General features: G+C 51.8%; 2 protein-coding genes across 2 annotated transcripts in view; both read right to left on the bottom strand.

Annotated features, from left to right (window-relative positions):
- LOC102561714 (uncharacterized) overlaps positions 1-8,425 on the bottom strand; it is a 117,358-nt gene extending 108,933 nt beyond the window's left edge. The window contains exons 1-12 of the mRNA XM_059719663.1: positions 8,217-8,425; positions 7,646-7,771; positions 7,005-7,184; positions 6,573-6,797; positions 6,022-6,148; positions 4,921-5,120; positions 4,446-4,658; positions 3,179-3,324; positions 2,436-2,563; positions 1,666-1,798; positions 925-1,057; positions 274-432 (exon numbers count right to left, since the gene is read on the bottom strand). Coding sequence (XP_059575646.1) covers positions 274-432; positions 925-1,057; positions 1,666-1,798; positions 2,436-2,563; positions 3,179-3,324; positions 4,446-4,658; positions 4,921-5,120; positions 6,022-6,148; positions 6,573-6,797; positions 7,005-7,184; positions 7,646-7,771; positions 8,217-8,418 — 1,972 coding nt within the window. The 5' untranslated portion in view covers positions 8,419-8,425. The remainder of the gene's footprint in view (positions 1-273; positions 433-924; positions 1,058-1,665; positions 1,799-2,435; positions 2,564-3,178; positions 3,325-4,445; positions 4,659-4,920; positions 5,121-6,021; positions 6,149-6,572; positions 6,798-7,004; positions 7,185-7,645; positions 7,772-8,216) is intronic.
- Positions 8,426-9,401: 976 nt separating this feature from the next.
- LOC132246620 (multiple epidermal growth factor-like domains protein 11) lies at positions 9,402-24,347 on the bottom strand. The gene is made up of 21 exons (XM_059719951.1): positions 24,117-24,347; positions 23,599-23,696; positions 22,409-22,586; positions 21,672-21,899; positions 21,287-21,382; positions 20,888-21,061; positions 19,953-20,108; positions 18,919-19,039; positions 18,312-18,529; positions 17,826-18,077; positions 17,207-17,398; positions 16,524-16,748; positions 16,111-16,260; positions 15,826-15,929; positions 14,966-15,183; positions 12,701-12,921; positions 12,356-12,502; positions 11,513-11,677; positions 10,766-10,917; positions 10,357-10,525; positions 9,402-9,733 (listed from the first exon to the last, which is right to left on the bottom strand). Exons 1-21 carry the CDS (start codon positions 24,316-24,318, stop codon positions 9,417-9,419), a joined length of 3,783 nt encoding a protein of 1,260 aa, XP_059575934.1. The 5' UTR covers positions 24,319-24,347; the 3' UTR covers positions 9,402-9,416.
- Between the last annotated feature and the right edge of the window lie 662 nt (positions 24,348-25,009).

Genomic DNA, 25,009 nt, shown 5'->3' with positions numbered 1-25,009 from the left:
GGTCTTAATAGTGCTTTACCCTATACAAAAGTCTCAGAATCACCTCCTGTAGTAGGCACTTCTATCCCAATCGTACAGATATGAAAACTGAGACTAAAAATACCGGCTGAGTCTGGAGTTGAGTCAAGATTAGACCAGGAGTCCTGGGCAGACAGAAAGATATGCACGCAGGCAACCCCAGCAGAGACTTTAGTAGGCAGTCACAGAAGAGGCTGAGCCTAGGCACGCAAGTAGCTTGGACAGACAAGTGTGAATCCAAATGGCAGCACTCACCATGGGGATGGATGCTGAGCTGGAAGAGGATGGTGTCTCCCACATGCACACACACGATGGGGTTTGGGATGTGGGGTAAGCGGTGTGGATCCTTGGCAGGGATGGCCTTGCTATGCCAACCTTTCTGCAAGGGTGTAGCTAGCCCAAATCCTCCTGAGGCTGGCAGTGGAGACAGGGAAGAAAAGAGTGAATCCTATCAACAGGCAGCAAAGGACAAAATCCCCTACCCACTTGGCAATACAGAATTATTTCCCTCACATGGGGCCAATTTCTGCTCTGAATGCAGAACAGGGGCAACTTTACTGCAGGCAGTGGCCAACTGATGCAAGAGGAGCATCATGCCAGCTCATCTATCTGCAAAGGTGCAGGATCTTCCAGTCATTCTTTTTCATGGGCTGGAGTCGTGTTATAACCACAAGTGAGTGAATTCCCAGGTGCCCAAGGGGTTTGAATGTGAAGCCAGCTAATATCTCAACTGAACAAAGGGCCACAGTCCAGTTTTTCTGTCAAATGAGGACCCCTCCCTTGCGCAACGGGAAGGGATCGAGAGCAAATTCCCTCTACCCCCGTTGAGCTGGGAGGAAACCTGCAGCTTGGTCTGACTGGGGCTCTTTGCTGACTCTTCCCTTCTAGAGTGCTCTTGGGTTTCACCTGTGAGGAATTCATTGAGCTCTTCTGTGCTGGAAATCATGACACCCAAAACCCCGCCTGGGCTAAACAGAACAAAATGCACCCGCTGGCTCCTCTGCACGTGCTCATCTGGTCCCAGGATGCCGGTCACTTCCTGTAAAACACAGGAGGACAATGAGCTCTTGGTGATACTCTCAGCCCTGGAAGCTGTCCACTCTCCAGGATTTATAGGCCTATGCCCGCCTTTAATTAATCCACCTTGAACACTCCTAGACTTGTCTACCCTGCCCCTGTGCCACACCCAGGACCACTGCCAAGAAGCACACCCTACTCACTTGTCCCTGCCCAATACATGCCCATTCCCACAACGGAGAGGGCGTAGCTGGCCTAAAGTAGCCCTGGTACAAGCTCCAGCGCTGCTCTCAGATACTCTGCCTCAGGGATGCTCCATGGCAAGTGCTCTGAGGAAGCTGCTGAGGGGCAGGGAGTGGGCAGCATGGCGGCAGCAGGTATGGGCCTGGTGACTCTCTCTCCCAAACCCAGCCACTGCTATTTTGTAATGATTTGCAACCTCCCACCTTCTCAGCGTCCTGCTTCATGAACAATGTGGAGCATCCTCCATGTCCTTCTCACACGGTGGATCCCACACATCACATCAGCTCCCTGCCTGGAAGCCCAGGAGTCTCTCCACCTCTCCACGCTCTGCAAGAGCTCCCCAGCCTCCCTCCAACCCAGAGAGCAAGTCCTAGCCCTTATACTCACTCTGTCCTCCCCCTCCTCCACACTCAGAAGCAGCTCTCGATTGATGCCAACCCTCAGAGAGATCTGTGGGGCTCTCAGCAGGCACTCCCGGTCACACAGCTCTTCAGCAGAGACGTATTGTTCACAGTGACACCTTGCAAAGGAGAAGAAGGGGCCTGTTCCTTAAGTCTCCTGGCAGGCAGCTGCAAGGTGCTGATGGCCAGATCTGAGACAAGCTGTATTGTTTTATTTATCATCTGTACAGGGAGTAAGCCAACTCTTTAGGAAAGGAATTGGCAAGCTGGATCACATGCAAAGTCCATCCAGTCTAGGGCATCGTTGATGTGACACCCTTCAAGTGATATCAAATGATAAACTCATAAGCTGCCACAATGTATTTGTTATATCTGCACCATTCTGTAGTGATACTAATGTAGCAAAACCATTGCAACTTTAACACTGTTTCATTCAGGGTCAAAATTGGGGTGATTTAGCTAAACTGTATCACCACAGGTGCAGGATATATCATAACAGCTGATGTGCACACCCGGGAGGCAGCTCCTCTTAAGAGGTTGGCAGCAGTTCACAGTCCTATAAACTCTTTGCTCATCTATTGAGTCCGCCCGCAGGGACAATGATCATGATATGGACTCTTTTGAAGTTAGGAAATGGACTGAAACCAGCAGCTTATTTCACAGGACACACAAGACCGAGCTACTTCCATTCACAGTTGACTGGGCAAAATTCAAGCCCAACCTCTGCTTGAAGTGTTTTCTTAACTTAAAACGTACATGCCCAGCTCTGCGTTGAGTTTTCCACCCACTGGGCCACAGAAAGGAGAGCAGTCATGCTGTTCGGGTGAAACACACTGGCGCGTGGATGCCAGACGGACCTCTCCGGGAGCGCAGCGCTCCTCCACCTGCAGCAGCAAAGCCCACAGATTCACGTAAGACAGGGATGAAAACCAGAGGGATACCACTGCTTTGGCATGACCCAGCCCCCCTGCCACTCTGCCCCTGTCCCACCTAGCATTTGAAGGGTAAATCTTAATCCATTTTGCGCTGTTAATTGGTCAGAAAACAGACAGAGGAAATGACAACAATATCAGTAATGATCTTGTGAGGTCCCTTCCAGCCCTGAAAGTTGATTCCCATCAAATTCCCTTTCCAGGTCTAATTATAAGACGCCATAATGACAACACAGTGAATGAGGTCATCAGTTTTGGATACATAGATAGCCCCATTACCAGAGTATGCTGTTGCCTCCCAACCTTCAGTGTGCTTATCCTCATGCTACCTCTGTGAAGTAGGGCAGTGCAGTTATCCCAGTTTTACAGACTTAGAACAGAGGCACAGAAAGATCAAATGATCTGGCCCAAGATCCAGGGGTGGATCAGAGAATTGAACCCAAGCTTTTGCATCCTAAGCCACTATTCCAACCTCGGGGCTGTCTTTCTCCCCCACTCACTTGCCTTCTCACCTGAGTCATTCAGGTTTAATACACTCAAGGGCCTTGCATTGCAGAAGCATCTTACCTGAGACTGGCAGTCCTGGTCACTGTTGCTGTCAGAACTTTTCTTGCCTCTCTCATCATAGTAAACATACCCTGCCTGGCAGATACAGGAGCCATCTGACTGCTGAAATGCCCGGTTCAGCCCATGGCAGCTACAGCTGGTAGCACCTTAGGAAACAGCAGCAGGAGTACCCAGCATTAGTGGAAATCAAGGTGACTGGGAACTGTGCAAGTTCCTTTCATTTTGCCTGCTCTCCAGCTCCATTCACAGCTACTGCTATATGAGGAAGGGTTGAAGCACTGGAGTCTGGAGAACAGAAGACCAAGGGAAGATTTGGTAACTGTCTGCAGTTACAAGAAAGGGCTGTTGCAAAGATGATGGCAGTCAGTTGCTCCCTGGGTTTGCAAGGGACAGCACATGAAGTAATGGGAATGAATTGCAACCGGGGAGATACTAGGAAGAAGGATCTCATTCTGAATGTGGTTAACTCCTGGAACAGGTTACCGAGAGAGGGCACGCAGCCATCATTGTAGGGAGTTTTCAAGTGCATGCTAGCCAAACCTTATCGGGGATGGTTTAGACAGGGATGGCCAGCCTTGGACAGGGGTGGGTCAAAATGACCTCCTGAGGCTCTTCCCAACCATATTTGCTATGACTCTAAGTTCCTACAGTAGGTGGGTTTTAACTTGGCCATTGAGCCATCTGGAGCAGGTCAGGGCCTGTCCACTTCACAGCTGATAACTGCAGGAGTCCCCTGTTTTATTACTCACAACCCGCTAGGGAGGACATGACTGTGAGTGGGATAGTCAGTGTGCACATGGCCATATCACAGGGCAAGGAGTATGCTCCACTTCATGGTGGCCAAGAGCCCAGGGTTTCTCCCACTTTATCAGGGCCCCACTTATTTCAAGTCACCCTGCACAAGTAACCTCCATCCACTGCACTCACTGCAGGTCTGGGCATTGCATCCTGCTGTAACTCCACTAGGTTCGGAGGAGCCGTATGGCAAGCATAAACAGGGACCCTTATCTATTCCTCTCTCCTCCTGGACCTGGCAGGACTGAACTTCTGATGCCTCAGCTAGCCCAGTCTGTGAGGGATCGGGGTGGGTCTGAAAGCTGTGCACTCTGTCTCAGCGGTGGGGCAAAGCCAGGACATGTGGCAGACGCAGAACCACAAATGAGCTGGCCCTTCCCTGGATCACAAACTCATTCATAGCAACACAGAGGCCAAGGGGTTGGTGTTTGAAAATCTCAAGGCAGCTCCATGTACAGAAGATGCAACTCACCTGGCTGTGAGGAGGAAGAGCTCCCGCAGGGAAAACACCCTGTCTGAGCACGGAGGTGGTTGAAGGAACCAGCAGGACAGGCATGGCATTCATCAGGGTGCTTTGCAAGGCTGCTGTTTCCGTGCGTCCCAGGAGGGCAGGGCACAGGGGCATGTGCCATGGGAGGGCAGTAATAGCCTCTGGGGCAGGGCTGCTGGAGGTAATTTGAACTGCCTAGAGGGAAGTAACGGAGGCAAGTCAAAGGTGGCTGTCCCCTCCATTGGTGAAAAGGGAAGGACCTAGCTCACTGCATTATGAAGGCGAGCAAGGTGGTTAATTATTTAATTTAGAGTTCTGGATCCGACAGAGCCCAGAGACCTGGATCACCTGTGAGATCCCAGCCCCGTGCACTGCCCAGTCTCAGCAGAATCACCCTGTAACCTGCCCAGGCTCACAGGCTTGTCACACCCCTGAAGCCCCCTGGATTCGCAGTTACCGGGTGGGCAGGTGAAGCCTGCTGGGCAGGGCTGGCAGGATGGGGTGGCGAGGAAGTCACTACGGTAGGTGCCAGCATCACAGAGCCTGCAGCATGTCTCAAAGGAGTCCCTGGGGCCCGTCACGTTGCACGCCATGTATCCTCCTTTGCAGGGAAGCGGATGCATGCTCCCGGGGGGGCAGTAATAGGGAAACACACACCTAAAGAGAGACACAGAGGCAGGAGACAGGGTGAATGGGAAAAGATCTTGGCTAATATTCCCAAGTGCCTTCCTGCTAGGCTGACAGGAAACTCTAGTCTGCAGCAACTTGGGCACCTGTCCGCAAGGAGAGAGCTGCTGCATTTCAGGGGGAGTGACAGCGTGCAGAAACAAGTGAAATCTGTTCAGAAAATACACAGAATCCACTGAAAGGCACCAGAAGCTCTCTTTTCTTCACTGTGAACAGTGTCTTGTTATCCCAGATCACTATAAGCACAATCCGCTGTACAGACAGCTGTCGAGAACCCAGAGCTACAAAGCTGGGGATGCTTTGAAGAGACAGGTTCAAAGTCAGCTTGAGCTGTGCCAGCACTGTAACACTGGGCCAAGCTGCTAGCCTGTGCATGGGGAGATCAGCGCCGCAAACCAAATCTGCCAAGCCAGCTTTGAAATCAGCACTCTGGATGTGCTCACACATACTTCACTGCAGTGCATGGCATACATGGGACTCTGCTTTTCCTGTGCCCACAGATACCATTGACACAAGCCCCTCCACAGCTGACAGGCCCCCAGGGTCCACTGCCAAGGATGTAACTAGAAAACTTCATGTTAGCTCAGCGTGAATCTGCTGCACATGTGAAATGGATTTCACTGGCCCAGATTGTGCTCTGTCCTGTCTCCTGCCCCAATTGCAGGCTAATTAACACAAATTAAGAAGCACTTTCATTCGCTCCAGCAGCTTCCAAATCTATGGCTGTGATGGAAGACACATCTGCAATGTTTGCCATATGCACAAAGGTTGTGATTGAAACATTCATCCCAGTTTGGCAGCAAGTGGATTTCACAGTGGTCAGAACGTCTCGGAGGCTATTGCTGCCTTCACCAGTCTCCCGTATACTCACAGCTGCTCGGGGGTGTTGTACCTCGAGGATCCTTCAGGACAGTAATACCCACCAGGACACATGGAAGGGAGCCCTGTATGAAGCCCACAGTAGAAGCCAGGTCTGCATATGATTGGATTTACTGAACCTGAGGGGACACAAGAACCAGAGACCCAATGAGCCTGGGGACATTTCCACCCTTTGGTTATCTCTGCATGACCCATGCTTCCCAGCACACATTGAAGGCCAATGGAAACCCACTAAAGTAGGCTTGAACACAAACAGGGTTGGGTGCATTTGGATGTTGCAAGGCACCTGCTCTTCACTAGACTCATCTCACTCCACTTGGGGCTTATGCACACTGCAATTGAGGACAGGATTCAAGGGGCAAGATCTAGTTTCAGGGATCTGTGACTACTGCCATGTCCCCCACAATGACCATAGCCCCTGAGGCTCACAGCAGAGCCACCATTGCCATCTCCTGTCAGATCCCACTGGGTGCTGGATGGCATTGCAGGGGTGCTGGCAGACAGCAGAACAAGAAAGAGAGCCAAAGGGCATGAATTCCTCACCAGGTGGGCATTCATAGCCAGGTTCACAAGGTGTTCCTTGGATATTGGGCATCTTTGTCTGGGCTGGGTCTGGGCAATAATATCCAGGAGAGCAGGGGTCACACTCATCCAAGGAGACTGCACCAGGCTGGGTCCTGAAGGTGCCAGGTGGGCAAAGGAAAGTGTCTCCTTCCCCTGGGCACCAGTGCCCAGGGGGGCAAGGGTAGTCTTCAAAGGTGGTAAGGCCTGTGGAAAAGAGAATGGAAAAAAAGAGAGAGGAAGCAAAGAGGGGTTTAGAGGAATATGCTCCCACTCCCTTGACCATCCATGGCTCGTGCAGCTTTCCTTGGCATCTCCCATGGCCCCCACCCCCTGCCTCCACCCACTCATCCTTTTCCATGTAGGGATTTGACCGTGCATCTGGTTTCAATAGCAGCAACATGGGGCCCTTACCTGGCATGGGGCAGCGGTAGCCAGGAGGGCAAGGCTGGCAGTCTGCTAGGCTCTGTGCTCCTAGGCCTGGGTAGTAGGTATGCTCAGGACACTGCTGAGGGACCATGACGCTGCTGGGACCAGTGATGTTCCCCCCAGTGCAGTAGTGTCCAGAAGGGCAGAGGTAGCTCACTGGGTCTCCTAAACACACAGACAGCATAAGCTTCAGTGGGGGGACCCTCGCCCACCACCCTGACCCTTCTTCCCCTGCCTCTTCCCCAGGCCCTCTCAAACTGGAGCCTCTTCACACACTCATACACATCCAATCTAGCCACAACCCCAGCATCAGTTTGGGGCACAGGAAGATTAGAGCCTGGGTTTGGCCTTGGATCCCTCTCCAGATGATAAGGTCCTATTAGTATTTAAGGAGGGGGCAACACATTAATAAATAATCCTCCTAGTGTGAATCATGTGGGGATTTGTTCTTTCCTCAGCAATGTCCAGTTGGCCGCAGTGGAGGCAGGATACCTGACTGCCTGGGTCAGCTGGGTGGTCCCTGTGCCCGAAGGTCTAGTCCCCTATGCCCAGTGCCAGCCTGGCTAGACTCAGCAATGTGCCACACATGCATGGAAAGTGACTCCTGTTCCCCCCTGAGCCTTGACCTGCTTGACACCAGCGGCCTGGGGGGCAAGGCAGGCAGTCTTCTCTTTGGCTGGCCCCTGGGACAGCTCGGATGGTGTTGGGGGGGCATGGTGTGGGCACCTCGGATCCCTCCTGGCAATAGAAACCTAGAGGAGGAAGACAGAAGCTGTTCTGATGGAGAAGGTGACTCAGGGTCTGTCCCAGGATGAGCATCTACAGGGCTGGGGAGGCACCATTCTTATGAAGAGAAGAGCCAAACCAAACCAATCACCCATACAGTGAACTACCGAACGAGGGGTGAGGGCTTCAGATTCAGGCCTCTCGCTCAGGTCTGCACTGAACTGGAACCCAGAGATCCCTACTCAGTCACTGAGGGCAGCAGGTACCAGGATGAGAAGAATTGGAGGTAGACTTGGGCTAGGCCATAACCTTCAGCCAGGGTCTGAGTGATACCACACCCTGCATTGCTTGGATTTGGGGGTTTGGTCAGTTGATGGAGAAAGGGAAGGAGCCAGTGTGAGGTTGTGAGGAGCGCAGTACTTCAAAAACCAGATATCTGTCGCCAACGGCTTCATGCTGGTGGGCACATACCTGCAGGGCACAGGCCTGCGCACACCTGCCCCCAGGGACACTCAGCCAGGGAGCTCCATGGGAAATCGTGGCCCTGGGGAGTTGATTCAAAGCTCCTGGCCTGGCAGAAGTACCCAGCAGCACACTTCCCCTCCAGCCGTCCGCCCCTGGTGTGAAGAGAGCAGAGGGATATGTATACAGGAAACAGAGTAATGCAATGCATGCACACACGAAGTCATGCAGGGGCTCTTGTACACAGTACACCCACGAGACAGAACAACCCAGAGGCTTATACCAGAAAAAGGTGCAAATTGACCAATTCTTTGAATAATAGATTCATGTATTATAAAGATGAGGCAGGGGCTCTCAAGATTCAGTACTGACCCCACCACAGACTCCTTCTGTGACCTCCAGCAATTCATTTCAGATGAAACTGTCAGTGGCTTTCAGAAAATCTTTGGCTCCTAAGTGCCAAAGTCTCTTTTGAAAATGGGCCTTGGGTGCCTGCATTACTGAGAGGTCTCTGCAAGTATGAACATGCCCCCCTGCCTTTGCCTTGGCCTCGTCTGTACAGGGGGGATAATGTTGCTCATTATCCTTTGATATGGGTCAGAATACATTTGCTGGACCCCCACACCCTCAGTGCTTGGGAAATTCTGCATCCAAAGCTTATGTGTGGGGCTCCAGTCTGTCAACCTCTTAGAAGACAGAACATAAAACACCACTAAGGGCAAAGTGACCTTTACCCCCGCTTGGCTCTGGATCTCAAAGAATCTGCAGTACTTGCAATAACCATTTTTCATTGCTTTTCAACTAGAAAAAAATGCAGAAAATGTACCAGCTACTTCCCCAATTTTCCCTGAGAAATCTGAGTATGACGTCTAGCGTGACGTAAGTGGTGTAGAGGAGTGGGAGGAGAGGGTGCATTTCTATCCTCCTAGCTTCACAACACAAAACAAAGGAGAGTTTTCATGAGCCTGAAGTTCGGAAATTCAAACCTGAGCAAAGAAAAGATGCTACATGCCATGGAAATCATTGCCACAAGAAGGCGCAAAGGCCAGAGTGTTGCAATTCAGAAATGGAGATGACAGGTTCAGATAACCATAACCGGTCCAGCCCTCCGCTGGCCCAAGTCTGCCACCCAGTGCCCTGCACGTGTCCCAGGAAGCTGGAGTCAGCACCCATGCAAGATAGGGCAGGGATTACTTCCTTCATAGATTATTACATAGAGCCATAAATCAGGCCCTGTGTAAGGGTTTCAGCACCGAGACTATTGTACTTTGGGACTGCTGCACCACGATTAGCATGCGGCTGCTTCTGAGGTGGAACCCGCAGCTGCCTGACAGCACGTAACAACGCTGTGCAACAGTTGAGGGTGGGGAGCAAAAAAATACAACCAAAACGACAGTGCAGCAGGGAGAACTGTGACCTGCAGTAGTGACCAGCCGAGCAGGCCAGGCATTCCCTCTCGTCTTGCAGACCAGTTTTGTTCGGAGGAGTAAATGTGCCATCAGGGCATGGATAAGGAACTAGGGTGCCTAAAATGAAAATGTGAGAGGTGATATAAAGGCAGAGGGTCATGGAAAGGCAATGGTGTTTTTCAGCACAAGGTGCTTCTCTCATGCAGCAGGCCGGTTACACTCAGTGATGATACAGGTTGGATGTGGAGCTCCTGTACCTACCATGTAATCAGATGAGAACAGCCAGGGGGACGCACCCACCAGGTCATTACTGATACGGGGTAATTATCCACCTGCTCCAGGCTGAGCAGTCTGAGCAATGCAAAGGGGGAGAGGCCTTACTCTTCCCTGCCTTGCTGAGTGTGCTGTGACCTCGGAGAGTGTTACATCCAAATCACACAGATGTAATGACTCCCTAAGATGCAATTCAGAAGCAGTCAGGCCCTTTCTTGCTGCATCACTCTTCATTCTTTAGTAAGGTGTATATGGGGTTTACTCCAGCCCTTGCTTGTGGTGAGATCCCCAAACGTATGGTCAAGGGTAAGACACTCACATACCAGGGAGTGGAAGGGTAAAGAGGGAAGTAGCAGCAGGGTGATGGGCAAGGGCATGTACTGACACATCCTATCCAGGGCAGCCAAAGGGACAGTGGGGGCCTGCATATGCTGGTGTGTTGGGGGCGGGGGTCATCCTGTACATACCTGCTGGACAGTAGGTGTGTGGTGGGCAGTGTTTGGGGTCTCCTGAGACTGTCTCCTGGCAGTAGAAACCCGGCTGGCAGGGGATGCAGGACTCCGACCCCCTATTTGGCTGGTACTCCCCGGTGGGGCATGAGGTAGGGTAGGCAGCCCCTGAAGTACAGAAGTGACCCTAGGAATCAGACAGAGAGGGAAGAGAAATGAACAGAAACCCAGGTAAAGCTAGGTCTGTTTGCAGGGCCAGCCCCCAAGGAACAAAAGCCTGTGGCAAAGTCCTGTGGATGGGACTAAGGCTACGGCCTGTGAAGCTTCTCCCCAAATGTTAGGCTGACACTGTTAGACTGAAGGTTAGCTAGCCCAGCTGTCACCAGCAGGGACCCAGCCCCTCCTCATCCCAGCCAGAGGCAAGTACCTTCGGGCAGAGGAAGGCAGTGGGGCTGAAGGAGCTGAAGTTGGCTGGGCAGTAAAACCCGGCAGCACAAGGTCCCGTGGGTGAGCTCAGACCGACGCTAGCGCAGAAGAAGCCGGGATAGCACGGCACACAGCTGTCCTGGGAGGAGCAGCCTGGGGGAAAGGCAGAGGCACAAAAGGATGGGAGGAAGCACTCATCTGAGCTGCAGTGACATCAGTGTTGCATTTGCAATAATAATAGCTATTGCAATTGCTTGCAACTGCCACCGTTCGGCTGGAACTGGATCTGCTCTGCCATGTGTCACAGGCCTTTTATCGCTGCCAATTCAGAGAGAATCATCCTTAAATGCAAGCGGCAGGTGGCCACCAGCTTCCAGGGGTATCCTTGCTGTTGCCATAGGGCTCTCCACAGCCACAGCACCCTGCACTGTGACTGCTGTGACATGTCCAGATAACTACAGATGAGTTGTAACCCACTTTGCAAGAATAAAACTATCGAGCCTGCCCCTTTCCCGGGGGAAGAGGTGTTTTTTTCCCATTTTACAGACAGAGGAAGTGAGGCACAAAGAGGGGCAGGAACCTGGCAGGACAGGACAGCAAGTCTGCAGAAGTCCACTCTGTCATTCTGCTCATCTCTAGGTACTGCTCGTGTCCGGGGAAGAGGCTGTGGGGAGGGCAGGGTGATGCTGATAATGAGCTCTGCAGAAACCCATGAGGGAAAGCAGGAGAAGCCCTGAGCTGCACTTACCTGTGGAGTTATTTAGGGTGCCCACTGGGCAGGCGACAGGGAAGAGAGTGCCCTCTGGACAGTAGTGCCCAAGGGGGCAGGGCCCATTGAGTGGGAACCCAGGGGTCCTGCGTGGGACAGCGTCAGCAGCCCCTCCTGCGCAGTAATATCCAGCTGAACACAACCCTGCCATCGGAGAAGAGAGGGTGCTCAGGGACCTGCCCATGGCTCTTAGCTGGGTGAGGCCAAGGAAAGCACCTACTCCCAGTCCCACAACACGGGGGCAGCTCAGTCATGGATGAAAGTGGCTCTAGTTTCCACCAGCAGCACACCTCTGTCTCCCACCCCTCTGCCCTGGGCCATTCTCCTCTGGACTCACTCACCCCAGCCTCAACATCCACCCCCATCACTCATCCTGACCCCCTACCCTGCAGGCCCTCCCATCCTCTCCTTCCCAGGTCCCCTGTCCTCTGGAAAGGGCTCAGTCTCTCCTGTTTTTCCTCAGAGTATTAACATCTGCCTCTAGATCTCAACACCTTTCCTCTGTGCTTGACAGACAGCAACAGAGGACAAAGATTGAGTGAAAGAGGGGTGGGGACTAGACAGCAAGGAAAGATGGGAGACAAGAAAAGCACTGGGAGGAGACCTAGAAGAATGAAGGAGACAAAGCTCTTTGCACAAGTTGGATTGCAAGAATGAAAGCAGGAGAGATGGAGGTAATAAGAGCCTCAGAAAAAGGGCACCTTCAACACCCTGCTTCTGATCTCTCCAGTATCTGCCCCACTGAGCTCAGAAAACCCCACTCCATCTAATCCAGACAAGCACTCAGAGCTCTTCAGCCCTGGTTATAGCAGGACAACTTACCATCCGGCTCCCAGTTCGCATGGCCCCGACAGTACCTCCCCACCGGGCATGGCCTGCATGCTGCAGGGGACAGTGCCCCCTCCAAGGTGTTCAGGGTACCCTCAGGGCATGGCAGGGGCATGGCGGTCTGAGATGGACAATAGTAACCTGCAAATACAAAGAGGGGATGCTGGTCCCTGGACAAAGCAAATAGCAGAGCTCTTGGTGACTTCAGTGGGGCTGCAATTCCACCCCACTGCGGTGCCTGACGGGGGGATGTACAGAGATCTGTGTGCCGGCAGACTCTTCAGAGCCTGCACCTTCTTGTCTTGGGTTAAGGACGCTGCTGTACATCAGATGCCTTACCTTGGGGGCAGCTGAGTGGCTTTACAGTGGCAGCATGTCTGCAAGTCACACCAGCGGGGCATGGGAGGCATACGCTTGCTCCAGGCATTGGGCTGAACATGCCAGGCTCACAGGGTATCTCCAGTCCGGTCCCAGTAGGACAGTAGAAGCCACTTGGGCATCTGTACCCATGAAGACCATTAGAGGGGCAGGGGCCAGAGCTGCCTTCGAGACAAACGTACCTGAAAGAAGTAAGGAGGAGGAATTCAAAGAATTCACACTTGATTTAATGGCCCCGGAAAAGAGCATCGGTTCCAATCACTGGGCACCCGGGCATCCTTGTTCAGTGATGTCCAATAAAATAAATGGACTGCAGCCAACTTGCACAGCCACCAACACTACCAGCATCCCATCCCATCTCTGCCCAAACCAGGGAGACCGACTGGTTCTTGCAGCTAACCCTGAAGGACAGCAAAGTGCTACAGAAATCTGAGGGTCCCAAGACATTGTCATAAAATCATAGACAAAAAGGGTTGGAGGGGACCTCAGGAGGTCACATCTGATCCACCCTCCTGCTCAAAGGAGGACCAGCCCCAACTACATCATCCCAGCTAAGGCTTTGCCTAGCCAGGTCTTAAAAACCTCCATGTATGAATCCACAACCCCTCTGGGTAACCTGTTCCAGTGCTTTTTACTACCTTCCTGGTGAGAAAGTTCTTCCTAATATCTAACCTCAACTTCCCTTGCTGCAACTTGAGACCATTGCTCCTTGTAATGTGCAAGACCGTTGCTCCTGTGAGCAGTATCCTCTCTTCCAAGTGGCAGTGTCTCCTTGTGAGATGGGCTGCCAGATGCAGGGAGATCCTGACCCACTTTGGGGTTTGCATGTCCAAAGCAACAGAGGACATCAACTAGCTCCAGGAAGTACAAGCCTTTGGGTAAATGATCCATTGTCCGTATCTCATCAGGACGCCCTCTTCTGATGGACATCACTGACGATGACACAACTATCCAAACTTCATACTTCCTGTTTACCTGCATCTCTCCACTGCCCCGATCTTCCCAATGTAACCAAAACTGAATTCACATATACAGAAGCATTAAAATTGTTCTGTTCAGCCAATCTACACGGCATGTGAAGAGGGCACTTGTAAAATGTCTACAGGGAATCAAAGGGTGACGTCTCCAAGGAGAAGAAACAGGAAGGGCGACCTATGGGCAAATTCCCAGAAGCACGAGGAACAGTGTTAAGCAAATGAAGCTTTAATTTGTATGTTGGCAGTCACTCCCTCACAGGGCCATCAAACAGACTGTGCAGCTGCCCCACAAAGGGAAAGAGGGGATGCCCCATTACTTGGGATGAGTAAAAGCAAAGTGGGCAAAGCACAAGGAATATCCTGTTAGGAGGATCCTGCAAGGGCATGGGATTTACAGATTTTAAAACATGCAAGGGCTTAATACACGTGATGGTGAGGTGACACTGGGGTGTTGTAATTAGCATGCGGAGCAGACTGGATTAATTAATCCTGCAGTTTCCTTGTCATGGGTTATTGCCCCATCTAGTGGGAAATGTGTTTAATGCAGGAGAGAGAAAAAAGTGAAAAAAATATTCCACGTTGACATCACTGCAGGTGAGATCAGGAGTTTGAAGCAAACTCAGTTTTGTGATAAAGTGGCTGGGGAGTAGGGTGTGACTAATGGCCCTGGGCCCTGAAGGCTTCTCTGCCCACTGTAGAAGACAGTGGGCAAGTGAATTAATGCCTCAATCCTCTCCTCAAGGGACTGGCTCCTGCAGGGGAGAGAATAATTTGGTCTGTGGCTTAATTAATCCTTGGACATCTGTTCTGGGATTGTCAACAAGAGGCGCAGGCCTGAAAATCAGTGGCCCTGATATCCCGCTGTCCTGCAAGTCATTCAATCATTTCAGCCAGTGCAAAGATACCGGTACCTACTGAATCAGAAAGGCTGCACTTTACACCAGCTGGCACAGGTGAGTGCACTCAGTGCAGGGCAGCAGAGATCCAGGCCCTAACTCAGTTGCTGTTGGAGCCCGTTGCCCAGCACAGCTGGACCGAGACCAAATGAGTGATGTTAACATTATCTGGGATCATGCTGGGCTGGATTCCAAGTGACCCAGGAAAGGGATATCCTGTTACTAAGCTCCTGGGATAACCTGTGCCCCTATTTCTCAATGACAAATTGCTACAGCTGCTCCCTGCTCCGTCTGTAGGAGAACGGTGGGTCTGGATTTGTCAGCATTAAACATAAGTGACCACATCTCCTTACCCTGCACTACACAGCGATGCCTGGGACAGATCGGACAGGCCTGCCCGATTGCAGTACCGCCCCGCTGGACAGAGCTGACACTGATCCTCTGCCGCCAGACCCAGCGAAGAGGAGTAGGATCCAGGAGGACAGGGAATGGGATAGCTGGTACCATTGGGGCAGAAATGCCCAGGAGGGCAGATGTCATTTCCAGGAGGAGAAAGGCCAGCAGACTCAACCTGGGGGAGGAAAAAGCAAACACAGTGAGATGCAGGAAGCATGATCGGCTGCAAAAAGACCCATGGGGAAGCATGAATTTGAGTTCATGCTCAAATTCATGGGTGTAGGTGAACTACACCCATGAATGGTGAGCCTGCTCACCATGCGGGCTGTAGGTGAGCTCCCTACTGGGCCACTTGTTAGAGGCCCGAGCTGGCTTGAAAAGGGCCCCTGACACATTGGCTGGTCTGTCATGGTTAAACACATCTATGCCAGGAATTAGCCACCCCTGTGAGGGGCTCCAGGCAGCACAGCCCCCGTGTGACATGCAGAGAGGAGGACTGGGCAGGGATTCCTACAACATCACATTCCAGCATCATGCTGCCATCCACTCCTCTCAATAGATAATCTCCAGTCTTCACCCAGAAGCTGTAACTGGGCAGTGGTCTGAAGGTGTGATCCCAACCACTGCTGGATTACTGGAATATCTAGAAGGTATGGTACTACTATAGTATTACTATGGTACTACTAAGGAATATCTAGAAGGTGCTGCTCTATGGTACTACAGCACCGTCATTGCTAGGAGAGAGGCCCTTACTCCTCGGTCCCAGCCTAAGGTTACTGGTGCAATGGACAACCCAGTCCCTCTGGGATTCGCTCACCCGGTGTCTGATGGGGGCTGGGGTGATGGCTCCCTTGGTGCAATAATAGCCCGAATGGCAAAACCCAGATGGCTGGGTCAAACCTGGAGCTGAGCAATACATGCCTGAAATGAGAAGAAAGGAAGTCTGCGGTGAGAGGGTCTCCATGTCTCCTTTATGCCCTTGCTGTGAATGTTGGTGGAGACTCTGCTTGCTGCAAATACTGGTGGAGACTGAAGTCAGCACTTTTCCCCCAGGCCTTCACTCAAATTCCCCACCAGTGCCTTGTGGCAAGCCCTTTCTTACCTGCGGGGCAGGGCTCACAGTCAGATTCATGAGTGGCACCCGGCTTTGGTCCAAAGGTGCCCCTTGGACACGGGTGTTCTGTACTGAAGCTGGTGCCCGGTGGACAGAAATACCCCACGGGGCATGGCCTGGGCAGCTGCACCCCTGAACCTGGAAGACACAAAACACAAACCCACTCAGGTGCCTTCAAGACTATTTCCTCAGGAATGAGGAGTGTGCTACGCATTGCCCTTAGTCTTCTGATCTATGCATTAGCCCCTGCTTTCTTCTGTGGGCTCAGCAGGACACAAGATCACCCTACAGGAGACAGAATATGCCTTATTGAATCCAACAGACTGCTCTTGGCCAAATCTTCCCTCAGTGACACAGACTGACAGCAAAAACACATGCACAGCCCTCCACAACCCCCTCACTTTTGTTGGATGGTTCACAGAAGAGTCCTGCTGGGCAGAGATCACACGAGTCTTTCCCTTCCTGGGGCTGGTAGGTTCCCCTCTCACACGGCACGGGCATGGCAGATCCTGCAGGGCAGTAGTAGTCTTGGGGGCAGCGGTAGGATGCAGGAATGGCTGAGGTCTGGCCTGGTGGGCAGTAGAAACCAGCAGAGCATGGTCCTTCTGGAGCAGGTCTTCCAAACCCTGCAGTCATTGAGGAAGAAGAACCTTTCCATCTCCTTCCCCAAGTCAAAGGCAGGAGGATCCCTCTATTCCTGCACACAACATGGCCTCATTGCATACTGAGTTCAAATCAAGAAGCAACTACTCTTGATAGCATGGATCCAACCTCAGAAACATGGATGTTTTGGGACGCATCACTCAGGAAATCATTGATATGCAATGCCTGGCATGGGAAAGCTTGGGCTTCTAGCTGAAGTGCCCAGCTGGGGCTGTCTGATCACTTCTTGCGGTAAAGAGACAATTCTGTGCAGGCCAAACAAGATGAGTTATGCAATCAAATGCGAGAATCTTCATCCATTCATAAGAGTTATGAATGCAGTATGCTCAAAACAACTTTACAGGAAACAAAGCTGGGAAGGGCACTGGCTCCTATGTGTCCACCCTCATGAACCCCAACCCAGAGAGAGGGAGACTCATACCGCTGCAAAAGTGTCCAGCAGGACAGAGCTGGCAGTCTGTGGGATGCCATCTCCCAGCATGGGGGTTGAGACTTCCAGAGTCACAGGGGACTGGCAGCTCCGAGCCTTTGGGGCAGTAGAAGCCAGTGGGGCAGAGTTCCTGGTCAGGTTTTGTGGATCCCAGAGGGCAGTAATACCCAGCATGACAGGTTCCTGCAAAGCAGAAGATTTCAGTACCCAGACTAAGGAACTGAGGAACCTCCAAACATTCATGTAACCAGTATGGAAAAACATGTAGGGGTTTAGTGGCTTTCTGGTTCAGATTACTTCAGCCTAGGAATCCAGCTGCTTGATTCCCAGGGACACGAGAGGTTGCTCTCTCTTTTTGCTTTGAGTCTGTCCAGCTATAGTTCAGTGTGTCTGTACTTATTTAAGCCAAACTGGAGTTTCGCTGCAGGACCAAAGCAGGAGAGAACTCGGGATTTGACATTGGGGCCTGCCTAGCATCTTAAGATCCTGCAAATCGTAAAGGGTAAGATCCATCCCTGACTATGACCTACTGAGAGGTGATACCCTGGAATAAAAAGAGCAACATTGTCTTGCACTCATTCTCATGTGCACGCAAGTGTACATAGCTCACCTGAAACATCGGCCATCCCTTCTCCCTGGCAGAACTTCCCCCCCAGGCAGGGCAGACAGGCGTTACGAGATGCCATCCCGGTTTGGGGTAGAAAAGTGCCTGTGGGGCACAGCACTGGGCTGCTGCTACCCAGTGGGCAGAAGTGTCCTGCCGGGCACAGGTCTCCAGTTTCATCGTGCATGGGATTGGGTATATGTGCTTTCAAAGTGCAGTAGTGTCCAGGGGAACATGGACCACTCGGAGCTGAGAGGCCTAGTGAGGAAGAGAAGAAAAGTGAACCAGGGGCATTAGGCATCATACAAATGCAAGGTACGTCTAGAAATCCTGGCTCGAACGAGCTCATCAGGTGATCAGTCCCTAAGGAAATATATCACATGGAGGCTTCTCTCTCATAGTCTTCATTCCTCCAAGTTTGACTCTCCAAGACAAAACACAGCATCCTCCCAGCCTGAGCAGTGACTCTACTCCGCACCTGTCCATCCTTACCTGCATTTGCACAGAATTTCCCTGCAGGACAAGGCTGGCATTCATGGGAGCTCTGCAGCCCCGTCTGGTTACTGAAGGTGCCCTCAGGGCAGGGGTACTGCCTGGCAGCTTTTGTTCCTGAGGGACAGTAGTACCCAGCTGGGCAGTCCGCTGGTTTGGCGAGTCCATGAGAAGAGGTGTCTTTGTGGTCTTGTGTCTGGTCTTTTTGGCCGCAGAACCTAAAAAGAAAAGGCAAAGTCTGGCATTAACCTGTCACACCCCAGGCCAAAAGGAGTCAATTTGCCAAGTAACCAATAACCATGGTAGTTTGCAACTGCAAGAAAAGAGAATATAGATTGTCCCTCCAGAAACAAGCAGAAAGGTGGAAAGCAGCCTGTTGGGTCGGTGATGTTACCTGTGGGATCATTTTGTTCCTCCCTGGAGGTTATATCAAAGCAAGGATAACTGTAGTGAAGGAGGAACAATCCAGAAATTGGGATAATGAGTGGGATGGTGGTAGGAGGAGAGGAGCAAGGAAACTACCAGGAGCCCAAGGCAAAAGAGGGAGGACTCACATGCTAATTCCCAAGAGAAGCATCAGGAGAGAAAGCAGATGAATTCCACTCACTTTCCTGCTGGACATGTTTTGCACTGGCTTTGACCAGTCTGGTCCTGGTATTTTCCAGCGGGGCAGGGTTTGGGCTCTGGGCTGCCTGCGGGGCAGTAGTGGCCTGCAGGACACACATGATCTAGGAGGAAGAAAGAAGTCCGTGTGTCTGTGCCCAAGTCCTGAGAGCTTCTGTATCAGCCTAGCACTTTAACCACAGGATCCATCCTTCTCTCTCCTTTTCTTCCCCAGGTACACCACAGTGATCCTGATAAGTTCATTGAGGACTCTATCTCTCTCATACAGCTTGGAGGAAGCTGAAAGAGGATGGCAGGTTCGGCTCAGCCAGTCTGAACGCTGGGATGTAGCCATGATCAGAAAATATCATTAAAAAGAAAATGACATGAACTGGATTTTTTTCGTCAAAATGGAAAGTTCTGTACGAAATATCTAGTTTCAATTACACTTATTTTGCAGTAGCAGACACCCAAAACATGTTTGATTTTCAAGGGGTGGGATTTTTTTTTTTTTGGTTTCTTTCTCTTTTTTTTTTGGACAAAGGCTAAATGTTTTGAAGAAACTTTTCAACCTATCTTCAAATCTGACTTTTGGTTTTTTTTGTGGGAAAAAAGGCACTTCCCACCCAAATTTAGAGATTTCCCTAATCCTCGGCCAGACCGGCCAAAGCTCCAAGGTCCTTGAAACTGGGTGGAAAATTGCTAAGGGATAGGCATTGTCTTGCACAATGCTGATACTTCTTGCTTCCAACAGGACTGAAAGTACCAGAGCCTCTTCTCAGTGTGTTTTGGCAGGTGTTACCTGCATGCAGCTAAAATGCTGGTATCTATTAAAAATATTATGGGTTACTCGGGAGAAAAAAGACTCAGGAAGCTCTTAGGTATTTGATCTACATGCTCTTTCCATCTTTACACATAATATGAGCCTCTTGGCTGCAAAGCCAGAAGACTGTATGTGGGTGGTAACTTTAGAGCATCTCTCCTCCTGCTGCTTTTGGATCATCCCGTAGAAAACAAACCGTTTGAGGACTTTCCTACCTGGACTCCGGCCTGACGCAGACCCCAGTGGGCAAAACCATCCTTCCTTACACAATCCCTCTGGTGAGCTTTGACCTCGGAGAGAGCAGAACCAGCCTGCCAAACAGAGCTGGCAATCTTGGGCTGACTGGCCACCACGTTGGGCCAAAAAAGAGCCTACAGGAGACAAAAAAGCAAAGAAAAATGTAGTATTCTCCCGGCATCCCATGCGGAAAAGCACAGGCCAACTACAGAAAAAGCCCTGAGCTGCACTACTCCCAGCCTCATCCCTCAGGAGGTGCTGGGGGGGATGCCGAGGGGGTACGGGGTAGGCAGGAACAGAGCATGCAGTCCCTGGCTCTCCCAGCACAAGAGCCTGCGAAGGCCAGTGGCTGGGGGAAAGCTCGTGGCTACGGCAAGCCCAGCCTTTTCTACAGCAAGATGCCGCAGAAGTTGGGGGATGGATGCTTGCTGAGGAGGAGCTCTTTTTTATTCTGGTCCTACCTATGCAGGAGAAACGCAGGCTTAAAAACACCCCTGGGCCCAAATCAGTAAAATAAACAACCCAGAAAACCTCTCTCAGCGGAGCCCTAACTCTCTTCTCAATTCAAGCACAAAAGGCCAGGTCTCTGTTCCCAGGGAGGCTTTGAAATGTGTGCAGCTGACTGCTGCTTCATGCCCTTTTCCCCCAGTGCCTCCCCTCCACCTCCCCGATCAGCCTGGCAGTATCTAGGCCACAGGACGAGGCCACAATGCCAGCGCTGCAGTTACTGCTCTTCCCACAGCGGCATCAGCCTGGAAGCGATGGCTTTGTGCTCACAGACGTTGCTTCTCAGGCACTGCCTGGGCAGGCTTCAGCACCGTACAGGCAAGCCCTGCAGAACGACAGTCTCAGGCAAATCACACAGCACTGAGCAGAGCAAAGGAGGATGCCAGGCACCAGCTGTCAGACCTACCCGGGGGACATGGAGAGGGAGATGAACTCCCCTGAGGACAGAAGTGGCCTCGAGGACAAATGTTGCCCACCGCTCCATCCATGGGGTTGGGCAGCGTGGAGCCCCCTGTGCAGTAGAAGCCAGCATCGCAGGGACCAGAGGGAGCAGCCAGCTCGGGAGAGGCACAGTACCACCCTGCAGCAAGGAGCAGAAGGGACACCCTTGTTCGGCACTCATGTCCCTCTGGCTACATGGCAGCATGACTGCCACAGAGCACTGGACATACAGTACTGTCACAGTCCAGAGCCCATGGAAGCTATGGTCAACAGGAGACAGTGGTGGTCTAGCGGTCAGAGCACAGGACTGGAACAGTCAAAGGGCTCTGGAAAAGTGAAAAACCAAGACCTCGCTCTCCCCTACCTGGAGTGCAGGGAATAGGGATGGCTGACCCCCCTGGACAAAATGTTCCAGCTTGGCACAGCCCGAGAGATCCAGAAGCTGCAGCACCTGCCTCTGCTAATACAAGGGATAGACACTCAGGGAGCAGCAGAGGAATACGGGACAACCATCAGAGTCCAGCTGCCATATCCCAGCCTCTCCAGTCACTTAGGGCACATGGTGTTCAGCACCTGAGGATGACAGCACCCACCCCAAAGGACCTGCCCGGCCTCTTCCCACCCATCCTGCCATGGGGGAAATGACCTCTCAATGGCATGGCCTTGATTGCAGCTAGGTCCCTATGATACCTAGGGTAATAATACTGCTTTTAATGATCATTAGCACAACCCCCTGCTCCCCTCAGTACCAGGGAAACTTCCTGGGAATACTGGCTTGGTTGATGTGGATCCAGGTGGGCAAAACCATCCAGGCATACACAGTGCATCTGGACTCGTCAAGCCCGGCTTGGAGCAGACCTTTCCAGGGGGGCACAGCTGGCACTTGGAGGCATCCCAGATGTTGAAGGCGTCACTGTAGGTTCCCCGTGGACAAGGGAACTGTGTGCCAAACTCTGTATTCTTTGGACAGTAATGTCCTACAAGGGAAAAGAGAGCCATCCTAAAGGTTGAGAGAGGCTTATGGAGATCCCCTTCACGTTTTTAGCCGGGGCATAAAGGTCCCATCTGCCGCTTTCCCCAAAAAGCCGGATTCCAGGATTTACAGCCCAGTCCATGGAGTGATTTCCAATACGGCAGACCCTCCAGCCAGGCTGGATGCATTCAGAGACACTGCTTGCTCTTTACCTTAGTGCTGACTAGCAGGATGGTACCTGGCTCTTAAACAGAACTTTTCACTCATAGATCTCAAAGTAACATCATCCCTCCTATTTGAAAGGGAGGAAACTGAGGCACAGAGAGACAAAGCAACAGGGCGAAGATCACCCCGCCTGTCACTGCCAGAGATGGTAACAGAGCACTAATTGTCTTGAGCCCCAGCCTAGGACCCTGTCCACCAGGCACACTGCTTCACACAGCACTGCCAGGGTCCTGATGACCCTGTTTCCCCACGTTCCCCAGGGTGGGATGGGACTGCCTCTGGACTCACCTGTGGGACAGGCTGTGTAATTAGTGGAACCAGCCTTACAATAAAAGCCTTCTGGGCATTTGAAGCACTGTGCCATGCCCCAGAACGGGCTGTAGCTTCCTGCAGGGCAAGGCTGAGCTCTGCTGCTGCCCACCACGCAGTAGTGTCCTGGTGGGCACGGCCCCCCACTGCTCGTCGTCTGCGAGGACAAAGTGTTATCATTACAGAAGATGTTCCCACTGCAGCCACAGTCTGCCCATTCATCTATAGCCTTACAATAAGCACACCTTGCAGCAGTAATACACCAGATCCTAATGGCAAGAAAGACAAAACGATCAAGATACGAAAGCATCATCTTCGCTTCGGCCAGATCTTTGGGCTGCAAACTCATCCTGTCTCCCAAGATAAGCAGAGTCAGTACGAGGGCACTGTTAGGAAAAATTAGGTTTGCCGCAGACCTGATGCTGATAACTTGAGAAACGGCACTACCTGCCTTTGTGAGTCAGCACAAGCAGTCTTTAAGGTTTCCCTGATATTTTGGGTAAGAAACGAGTGAATAAAGCCAGTAATCTGGGCCAAATCCTAATTTACTGGCCTCTGTGATTCTTATAAGATGTGGCATCCTTCTCAGCTTATGCCGTTGTTCGTTCTTAAGAGGCTGATGACTTCTGCCCCAGACGTAGGTGCTTTTCTGTGGCAGGTGAATTACTTCTACATCAGCTACATAATGTGGATGGTCCAGTGAAATGGTCATTCACTTATCTCTGTCCGGAGAGCATTGAGTGGACAAATGTGAGGGAGGTGGCATGAACACACATGGGCTCAACTGCTTGGGACATGTTTTGCAGAGCAGAGGGGAGGGTATTTATGTTTTAGTGTCTATACATCACTTCACCTTCAAAGACTAGATGCATCAGATGGGGAAGGGAACTCACTAAGAAGTGCAGAGAAAATGTGATCTAGGATACAATTCTTGCCCTCACACAACTGCATTTGAGAAAGCACCCGGGCCCAGATGTGGTGGTAACAGAATAAAGGGCTGGTGGCAAAGACAGATTGAGGGGAGACAGCTTCAAATAGAGATTGAGGGGCTGAGGCAAGCTCCCCTGAGATGCCCTAGAGGTCACAGGCAGGCTTGTCAAACAGGGATAGAAAACCAGATATCCACAGTTCCAAGTTGCAAAGTATTTCCCCTCACGGACACCACTTACCATGGGAGACTGAGGGGAAACAGCTCCTCCACTGCAGTAGAACCCAGCTCCACAGAGACCCGTGGGGGACGAGAGCCCGGTCCTATTGCAGAAGTACCCTGGAAGTGAAAGAGCCTCCGTATGAAAACTGAGAAGTAAATCCATAAAACTGAGAGGCCTGCGCTTTCACCCACAGTTGTGTTACAGATCTTCCCACTACTCAGAAATGCTTGAACATAGGACATGCATGGCATGCGGAGGGGGGGCAGTGCTCATTGCCACCCTGCCGCCCTCCAACCCACCCACTCCGAGAGACAGGGAGGAAGGCAGGCTCCCAGTCTGCTGAAGGAGTGAGAGCTTCACGGGGAAGGTCTCCTCTGGAGGAGCGGAGCTGGAGGTTTAGCCTTTCTGCTGTCCATTTAACTGATGGAAACCCTGAAAGAGCCGTCTTCCACTGTTGCAGACTCTAATGACACTCAGTCTCCATTAGTGCTTGAGTATGGTTAGGTTTTCACTGGTCTCCCCTTACTGTATTGTACCTGCATCACACAGGAGGCAGTCTTCAATCTCCATGTTGCCCGTAGAGTTGCTGTAGTAGCCGAGGGGACATGGTCGTGGCAGGACAGACCCCATAGGACAATAATTTCCTTTGGGACACACATTCCCCACCAGACCATCAGCAGGGGTTGAGGTGGAGACCCCTGCGCTGCAGTAGTATCCAGCAGAACAGGGCCCCGTCATGTGTGACTGTCCTGCTAATGCACAGTAGTGTCCTGGAAGAGCAAGGCAACAAAATCAGTAGCAAAAGAAGAAACCGGAAGAGGCATTTCAAAGACAGGGCTGGATACTTGCATGAACCAGAGGAATGCTACACTGAGGTGAGGGTCAAAGGGTGAGCAGTCCTTGTGATTTAAGCCAGGGCTATCCAACTTCCTACCCAGCTGCCACTCCCATTATTGCTCCAGTTGCAATAGCAGCCAGGACTTCTGGGCTCCCCCTCCCTCCTCCTGCGCCCACCTCAGGGGGCAGAATGAGGCAGAGCATCATGGCATAACCTCTGGCTCTGGGGAAGCCCATGGCCCAGGGCAGCAGCACTGCGCAGTGCAGTGGGGGAGAGCCTACAGCTGGCGGGCTGAAGGTGGGTCTGAAATGCCAGGGCACATGTGTGGTGCAGCAAGGGGGAAAGTGCCTGCATGCCCAGGAGGCCTGGGGCTTGCATTGGTGCAAGGTGCACAGCTCTGATTTAGGCCATAAGGCAACCTGCAGAGTTGGTCTGGCAATCAGCTGACCTCTGAGACTGCAGGTTCTCTAACACAGGCTCTTTGGAGTTTTTTCTAGGCCTGTAAAGCAGTGCGCGCGCACACACACACACACACAAGCACGCAGTGTTGCATATACACACATGCAATGTTGCATAAAGCGACTGCAGGAT

This window comes from Alligator mississippiensis, chromosome 16, assembly GCF_030867095.1.
Source record: "Alligator mississippiensis isolate rAllMis1 chromosome 16, rAllMis1, whole genome shotgun sequence".
NCBI classification, from domain to species: Eukaryota; Metazoa; Chordata; order Crocodylia; family Alligatoridae; genus Alligator; species Alligator mississippiensis.
The sequence above is the reverse complement of the archived record's forward strand: the minus strand, read 5'-3'. Positions and strand labels throughout refer to the sequence as shown.

Coding starts and splice junctions, on each gene's coding strand:
- LOC132246620 (XM_059719951.1), bottom strand. CDS start 24,318: ATGACGGGGCCCTGTTCTGCTGGATACTACTGCAGCGCAGGGGTCTCC. Junction 16,261..16,523: donor CTGTGAACCATCCAACAAAA/GTGAGGGGGTTG, acceptor TGTGTCTTCCAG/GTTCAGGGGTGCAGCTGCCC. Junction 10,918..11,512: donor CACCCTAAATAACTCCACAG/GTAAGTGCAGCT, acceptor CCTTTCCCCCAG/GCTGCTCCTCCCAGGACAGC.